The 9,145-nt window shown below is 37.0% G+C and overlaps 1 protein-coding gene across 1 annotated transcript; it reads left to right on the top strand.

The window, feature by feature from the left end:
* The first annotated feature begins 493 nt into the window (after nucleotides 1-493).
* On the top strand, nucleotides 494-7,965 carry TMEM18 (transmembrane protein 18). The gene is made up of 5 exons (XM_039328224.1): nucleotides 494-746; nucleotides 2,032-2,152; nucleotides 3,795-3,849; nucleotides 6,529-6,622; nucleotides 7,560-7,965. The coding sequence occupies exons 1-5, from the start codon at nucleotides 699-701 to the stop codon at nucleotides 7,653-7,655; spliced, it is 414 nt and encodes a 137-aa protein (XP_039184158.1). The 5' UTR covers nucleotides 494-698; the 3' UTR covers nucleotides 7,656-7,965.
* Nucleotides 7,966-9,145: the final 1,180 nt, after the last annotated feature.

Raw genomic sequence — 9,145 nt, 5'->3', positions numbered from 1 at the left:
TGTAGTATGCATAGCGCTTCAACGGAATTCATGGTTAATTTTACTTTTAAATAAAGTCACTGAAATGAGGCTCAAAGTTAGGTGTATCTAAACAAACTTGCATGCGTCTTCAAAAAATGCTAACTCCTTAATTTCCTAGCGCCCGTCCCAAGACACGTTGTTATAAAAGCGGATTTGCGCTCCAAATTACAAAAATGTTTTTCTAAAAGCTTATTTGCTTTCCTGCCATTCTCAATTTTTCTTTCCTTTTTCAGCAAAGCTGTACTTCGTTCCTATTTCCTTAACGCCCTTCCCACCTTTCGTGCAACTATACCCACCAAAACCACCCACACTAGCACTCCCCACCACAACATTTTACGCCGCACCACGCCCGCCCGCCCTATTTATGCACCCGTAGCCTACCGAAGTCTCGCGATAATCAAGTCGCTCCAAGCATCGGAAAGAGCCGTCCCTTGTCTGTTCTCGCGAGAATACCCATCTCTCACTCCCAAAGAACTACAGCTGAAATTAGTTAAAACAAGCACTTCCGGCTTTCTGATGGAAATGACTGCGCGGAGGTTGATGCGATAAATAAGTGTTGCAAACGCTTAGCATGTAGAGCCATTCCTCTTACTTGGTTAATATTAAACCTCTATTTATCCCCTGCCAACAAACTTGGGTGGAATGTTTGGCTGAGGCAGAGGAATTCATCTCAAATCATGGAATCTCCAGGGCGCCTGCCTATCGGGGTCACCAGGATCCTAACGGTAATAACTGCTCGCGGAAGCTTCCCTCTTTCCGTTGGGAACGTTTGCAGGAAGGGAGCAGGGAGAGGTGATTCTTGCTAGGCTGAACACGATCGCGCGTGTGAACTTATTCCCGAGTTGGAACCAGAGAAGGGAACTTAGCGGTTTAGGGGGTCGTAGGAAAACGAGCCCTTTGCATTGAAAAAGGGGGTTGGGTTAGGGGGGGTTGTTCGTTGACCCTGCTAGGTGAAGGTGCGGTAATTTGCAACTTCAAGGAGAGATTTACGGATGCTGGGGGGAGTACTGAGAATCCCGAGGGGAATCGCCTCTTTGCCACCTTCCCGCTTACAGCAAGGCAGGAGCTTGCTGGCTTTTTCAACTGCCCGCTCCGTGTATGATTTCAGGAAGACGGGGCAACAGCACTGGCAGGCAATACGATCTGTAATCCTTCCCACGGCACCAAGTATAGTTATTGTCTCGGCATCTGCGTGGGTAAAAGGCACGCGGGGGGGGTATGGTTATAATAGTAGCTGGATCGGTTTTTGCCACACAATGAGCGTCCGGAGGGGAGATTTGAACGGCCACAAAGGTACAGAGGTAGTCCTCGACATGAAACCATTCATTTAGTGACTATTCAAAGTTACATGGCACTGAAAAAGTGACATAACCAATTTTCCCACTTAGGAGCATTGCAGTATCCCCATGGTCACGTGATTTATATTTAATATATAAATATTTATATTCTAACAGACAAGGTAAATGGGGAAACCATATTCACTGTTGCTAATTTTACAACTGCAGTATTCAGTTAACAAATGAGACAAGAAAAGTTGTAAAATGGGGCAAAATTCACTTAACAAATGTTTCACTTAGCAACATAAATTTTAGGCCCAATTGTGGTTGTAAGCTGAGAGCTACATATACACAGCAAGACAAGGTTGGAGTAAAGGCAGATTGAGAAGTTTTGTCCTGCAAAAAACTTAAGATACGGGAATTGCAAATTAGAGGAAGAAGTGTGTGAAACGTTTCTCGCAGGTGAGAGAAAATCTTGGCCAGAGGTAACTTTAAAAAACAAAAAAATAATTTTGAGTGTGAAATTTCAGCTTTTATGTGTTCCTTTCTTTGCTCCTGAAAAACTGCCTCCTGCTTCAGGCAAAAATATAAGGCAGACCTAGGACTAATGAGTTTCACATTGCATTCATTCATTATATTTTGTAAATGTAAACGTGCTTGGAGTTTTTTGTCAACAAATGGCTCTCATCTGCAATTATAATTTTGATAACTTTATTTTCTATTTTTTTCATAGGACACAGATTGGTCTGAACCATGGATTTTAACCCTAGTGTTTTTCCACATAGTCTGCTTATTGTTTACTTACCTTTCATTCCAGCACTACCGTTTCCAAATAGGACTTTTTCTATCTATCAGTAAGTATTATATGAAGTTTTTCTATGGACATATTTGTTCTCTGATAGACGATAAGGCATGATTTAAGGGTCATTTGTGAATGTTCTTTGTTTATTAAGAATGATTAGACTACAAAAAGTCACACTAAGCCATGGCATATAGAATAAAACACAGCTGGCTAAATTCTATGCAATATACTAACCATGGTTTACAGACCACTAATTTTGGGATTATTGAATATGCTAAATCACACCAAGCACTATATTATTACTCAAAGGGGTACAGTTATGAGTATTTTCTGTCCATTGAATGGCCACACTGGGTATTTTGTGGCATGAGAATAGCTGTGAGTCAAGTAAGGCAGTACTGCCAAATGGGCTCAGCTGGGGTGAGGGGAAATGGGGAAATTACATTTTATTATGACTTAAGGCCTTTTAAATTCCTTTATAGCCTGTTTTTTTAAGTCCCAAATTTTTTGCTCTGTCCATTCTGAGAGCACATGGAGGTCACTTTTTTCTTCTCTTCTTTTGAATAAAGCAATGTGTGAACCCAAGCTAGACTTTAATCTTACTTAAGGTTCTTGCAGGAATATTTCTATGATACAATTCCACTCACAAGACAGGAAATTGGGAGTTAAATCCGTTAGATCTTCCCTACAGCATTTTCTACTGTTGGTAGAAAGGTATATGATTAATTAATTCATGAATGAGAATTAGTTCCTGAGTGTTTCCTTGAAATCTATATTCTATAGGATAGTATGGATAGTTTCTAGATTGAATGAATAAAAGAATCCTGTATTCTGTGTTGAGTTTATGAGTTATCTAATCTTGCTATAATAATAAATATTAAAAAATGTAAAAAATTCTTCTAAAAAAAGATACAGAAGGTTTCCACTAATTTAAGTCAAATCAATATAGGGCTGAAATATGTATATTATGTAAAAGCTCTTTACTGGAAAAGAAATATCCACCATGCAATAATCCTTGATTTAAAAATGAAGAACTGTCCTCTAGATATTGTTGAATGTTAGCTAACATTTTGTCTGACTATAGAGTAATGCTAAATGGAAAGTTTTGGAATTTGATTCTACATGTGGAGACCTGGACTGCTCTCCAGCACCCTCCAAACACACTACCAGGCAGGTTTTAAAATTGGGAATAAGAATAGTGTCTTTCCAGAGGCCTCCAATTTCTGTTCTAACCCTCCCCAAATCAAAAAAGTGTTGAAAACATTAATATCCCTACCAGGGATACTGTAACATTGCTGATTCCAGCTGCTGCTCCAACTTCATTTGGGCAGGTGAAGTAATCTTGGGATTGAGGCATGCAAAACCTACACTGCTGTTGACAAACAGCTTGTCATTTAGTAAATACCTTTGTTGGCAACCATTTACAAATTGTTAGCCTCGGTAAGTATTCTAGAAAAGAAGCACAACCAGGAGTACTATTCTTATTCATTGTAAGCTTACATTAACAAAATCTTCCAAGGCTGAAAGTATTTTTCCACGCCTTTCTTTTTGCTCTCTGGAGGGTCCCTTCTGAAATGCTTCCATGCCAGCCTCCGTTCTGTGAGGCGATACCTATTTTATATGCCAGTTGTCCAGTCGGTTGTACTGATGATTCAATATCCTTTAGCAATCTGCAATTGCATTTGTCTTTCTAGTGATCCTGGTATTCTGTGCAGAATACATAAATGAAGTAGCTGCTGCAAACTGGAGGTAAATACATTATTTTACATTATTTTAATATATAGAGAGAAAGATACATCTTAACAACTGCATAAAACATTATACTGTATTTAAAAAAAACTATTCCTGTTGCTTTATTTTCACAAATAATTCAAGGCAGCAAAACTTATAAGTCTTTCTCCTGTTCTTATTTTCTTCACAATAACAACCCTTTGAGGCGAGTTGGGCTGAGAGCGCGAGTGGCCCCAAGTCACCCAGCTGGCTTTCATGGCTAAGGCAGGACTTGAATTCCTGGTCTCCTGTTTTTTCCCCCTCTCCTGGTGACTGGCAATACAGATAGTCCTCAGCTTACAACCATTTGTTTAGTGACTGTTTGAAGTTATAAGGCACTGGAAATAGTGACTTGCGACAATTTTTCATGGTTATGACCGTTGCAGCATCCCCATGGTTATATGATCAAAATTCAGCCGCTTGGCAACTGCCATGTATTTATGACTGTTGTGATATCCTGGGATCATGTGAACACTTTTTGTGACCTTGTGACAGGCTAAGTCAATGGGGAAGCCAGATTCATTTAACAACCGTGTTATAACTTCACAACTACAATGATTCACATAACAACTGTGGCAAGAAAGCTCGTAAAATGGGGCACAACTCATTTAACAACTGTCTTGCTTAGCAATGGAAATGTTGGGCTCAGTTATGGTCATGAGTCGAGGACTACCTATATATGCTTTCCAAGTATGGTTGGATTTCCACTCCCATGTTCTATTACCGTGGGTCGTTTTACCTAGGATTGATGGGAAATTGAGCTTAGCAACAGAATGTTCTATTCCACCCACCTCTGGCAGAAGTCATTAAATTCCTTTAAATACTGCATTCCAAATACTCTAAAAATGGAGACTAGACCATGTGCCTAATTTTCTGGTCAGTGAAATCAGTGAGATTTTGGTATGCCTCACATTAAACCTTTGGCATTCAAATGTATAACCTATAATCTTTCTCTTGGAGTAAATGTTTTCATGCTGGGAAACATCAATGTTTTTTATACATGTGTGGGTTTGGTTTTTGTTTTTTAAATCTTTAAAACAAAAGAAAGTCTGTGACTTGGCTAGAAGCTGAAACAAGATAGGTTTTTCCACTGGACCTTTGACAAATTTGGATTTCCTTTGGAATTCATAAAATGGATTAAGATACTATATAAATTGGCCACCTCTAAAGAGAAAATTAGTGGGATATTTTCTCCTATTTTTCCACTGTTTAGTGAGAGAGAGAAACAAGAATGTCCATTTTCACCCTTGTTTTTTAATACCTGTGTGGAATCCTTGGGTTGGCTTGGAATGGTACATCATTCAATTGAACACAAATTGGTTTTATTTGCAGATGATATTTTTTTGTTTATTTCTAAACTTTATAATACCATCCTACTGTTGATGCAAAAGATAGATGCTTTTAATAAAAAAAACAGCATTGACCAAGTTGGAACTGATGCCTATAGATGGAAATTTGGTTAGCCATCCATTTAAGGTGTATCAATTCTGTATTTGTACTGAATTCATTAAATATTTAGGTATGTCTATACTAAAAGATATAACTCAGCAACATGTAATATAAGTAAAATATGGAGAGGATTTCTTCAGGTATTAATAAATGAGAGTCGTCCTCATTCCCTTTGGAGAAAGGCAAACACTCTCAAAATAAATATTGTTCCCAGATTAATTTATATTCTGAAAGGAATCCCGGTTTATATATTTAGAAAATGGTTCAGAAAATAATGTCTTTGCTTAGAAAATTTCTGTGGGATTCTTCAATTAGGAGAATGTCTTTGCAGAAAATGCAATTACAAATTAACAAGAAAGGATTCAGTTTTCCGAATCTGGAACCTATTGTCAAGTATTACATCTTGGAAGCCAACAACTGGTATTAATTGGAAAAATAAATGTATGGCCTCTTTCACCCAATGGATTAAGGACCTGATTGCACTTGCTGCCTACAATTGGTTTGCTTCTAGATGTAACTTTATATGGCAAATATAATAATTGAAAAGGGGACTCATTTATATAGGAGGCCAAAAAACAGTTATATAAATGCATTAGAAATATACATGCACTTGAACAATAATCACATGAAATAACTATATATAAAATTATAACTACTGTTAAAATGATATACTTTTAACTTTGTTGTAATTTTTCACCTTTTAAAACATTTTCTATTTTTTTTTCCTTTTTGTATTTTTATCTATGCATTAGGTTTTTTTCCTGTGTTTTTTGTTTTTTTTTTTCTCTACTGTAAAAGCCATAGAAGAATACGTGTTTAAAAATATAGCTTTTGCTTCCTTTCCAATTGCTACCTTGTGCCCAACGTTTGTATAATTGGGCTTCCTGAAAGAAGAAACCAAAGCTCAACAGCAGGAGCACTGAAAACATGATTCTAAGAGTGCATTTATTTGAGACCTCTGCCACCTTGCGTGGATAAACTGAGTCAAATGCTCAGGAGCGGCCAGCGAAATACAACTAGCACACAACGGATGATAACCTGGAAAAAAAAGTTTTAAAACTTTTGGTATTTAAAGTTCAGGCGTACAATCTTGTCTCTTAAAAGATGTTTCCGTTTGGAACGTGGCCTTTAGTCTGTTTAATTCACGATTGTCTTTTATGGAGTTTGTTTTCACCAAAAATGTTTATTTTTATTTTTGCTCCTTTACAGATTCTTCTCAAAGCACCAGTACTTTGATTCCCAAGGAATGTTTATTTCATTAGTGTTCTCAACACCACTACTGCTAAATGGCATCCTCATAGTGGTAAGCGCTAATCTCTTGCCTTAAAAATGTTGGCATCATGTCAAAATGCAAAAGGAACCAGAAAATTTTTTTTATTATAGCAAATTCCTATTCATGGTGTCTGGTAATACTTTCATAATGTTTGATCCCCTGGCATTTATTAGTAGCCACTATAATCATAACGTAAATTACATCACTTGTCTCATTTTAGTGACATCTTGACATGTGTGACATAAGTTGCTCCTATGCAGTCAGTCATGGTTACCAGGCAACTTGGTAACCCTTTCGAACTACTAAAGTGTGTTAGTAATGGAAACCCAGCAACACCATCCTTTTGAAGGACAAATTGTGTTTATTTGGGTTTTAGAAGCTTCAATAGAAAACCTAAAAAGGATCAGGAATTCAACTCCCTTGTAGAGGGTTATGCAAATTAAAATATATCTGTAATCTGTAAAGTCATAAGTAGTGAGGTGAGTAAGGTAGAATGACAGAGTGTTTTGTTGAGGAATTAAAGGCCGTGTGTTTTAGAATGATTATTGTTTATTCACTACTATTTTGATAACATTCTGTACTTATTAATGAGGTTTTGTTCTCATTTGGAAAAATTGTCAATACTTCAAATATTTATTTATTTTTAAAATTTATAAGCCGCCCCACTCCCGAAGGACTCTGTGCAGCTAACAATAAAAAACACATAAAACATAACAAAACAACAATACAAAAACAATCATCCAGGGGTAAGGTTTTATAAACCCCAGGCCTGCTGGAAAAGCCAGGTCTTAAGTAGCTTACGGAAGACCAACAGGGTGGGAGCGGTCCTAATCTCCGGATATTGAGTTTCACCAAGCTTGATAGCATCTTATGACTGGAGATTTAGGTTGCATAAACAGAGGCCCCTGAAGAAATGAGAACACTATTAGGAATTGAATTTCACATGTCATTTGTTTTTGTTTTTCAGATTGCTTGGGTTTATAAAACAGTGAACATAATGACAGAACTAAAGACAATACAGCAGAAAAGGAAAGCAAGCAGAGAAAATAAGAAAAGTCAATAAATAAGTATATCTTTTGTAACTGGTTATGTTACCAAATATTCTATCACCCATAATAACTTGTCGTTGGAAGTTAGAGATTTCTTACATTCCTTTATAAATGATCTTATGTTCTTATTGTTCTATGAAAAAAATCATTTTCATTTTGAGCCCACTGTTACAGCAATTCTTACATGGCATTTCACTATATAGACCAGTGGTTCTCAACCTTTTTAATGCCGCGACCCCCAACCAGCCGTAAGTCGAGGACTACTCAACCGGTCGTAAGTCGAGGACTACTCAACTGGTGCAGCACCGTTTGCAGAATGGGACTTTTGGCGGGCTCAGCAGGGCAGAGACAGCCTGGACAATTCCTATTGGCTTTTGAAAGCCAATAGAATTAGACTCTATTCAAGAGAGTCTATTCTATTGGCTTTCAAAAGCCAATAGAATAAAAGGGAGTAGCACAGCTAAGGAAAAGGAAAAAATGGCGGACTGCGTTGTTTGGCGACCCCCGTGAAATGGTCATTCGACCCCAAATGGGGTCCCGACCCATAGGTTGAGAACCACTGAAATAGACTAATTCATTCTGAACCAGTCATAAGGCATTTCATAAGGTTATTAGAGTTTCTCTAATGTACTGTTTTATTATAGCTTAACGCGTGAGTTGTTCAAGGTTTTATGATATATGTTGTGCATCAAATATGCCAAAATGAACAAGTAAATTTTAATAAGTACCAGTTAGCAACATAATTGCCATCCATTATTAATTTCCATTTAGCAATTATCATAGCAGTATAACAGAGTTTATACAATATTTTCATGATACAAAAATAATCGTTGGTACAAACTTCAGTAAAACAAAAATGATAAAATGTTGCATTGTGACATGGTATAAGCCGTCAGCTTTCTGTACATATCAACATCAGAGGCAAATATATAAATCATACAGTTTGTGTTGCAATGCATATTTTGTCATTCCCTCCAATTTGTGAATGCCTATGCTAAGTTTGGTTGTAAATTCTTGGATTTTGTGAGCATTGTATTCAAACTTTTATATGAGAAGTGTAATTTAATAATGTGGGTTGCTGTATTTGTCATATGGACCTGTTCCTGGTTTTTAATTAAATGCTTAAGGGTTCATTAGGTTCTATCATTTTTCAAACATTTGTAAATACTTTGAGATTGTATTCCTATATTTATGTAGGAGCAAGTTACTGAACTCAGTCTGAAACAGTTTTACCTACTAACAAGTAAGCTTGCTTTCAAGAAAATGTGAATAGGATTGCGCTGTGCAATTACAAGCTTAGTTGTTGTAATATAACACATTGCTGTTCAAGAAGCAAGCAAAGTCTAATATCAGGAAGACATGAAATGTAAGTAGTTCATACAAGTAGAATCGAAGTCCTGGATCTGAAACGGATACAGAGATGAAAATGGAAGTAATGTAAACTTGGTGCTAGTGGCACCACAAGATTCAATCCTATGTTGTAAGAGGAATGTTTAGTCCTGCT

Source organism: Crotalus tigris, unplaced genomic scaffold (assembly GCF_016545835.1).
Source record: "Crotalus tigris isolate CLP2741 ecotype Arizona unplaced genomic scaffold, ASM1654583v1 scf7180000024374.3283719, whole genome shotgun sequence".
NCBI lineage: Eukaryota > Metazoa > Chordata > Lepidosauria > Squamata > Viperidae > Crotalus > Crotalus tigris.
The sequence above is the reverse complement of the archived record's forward strand: the minus strand, read 5'-3'. Positions and strand labels throughout refer to the sequence as shown.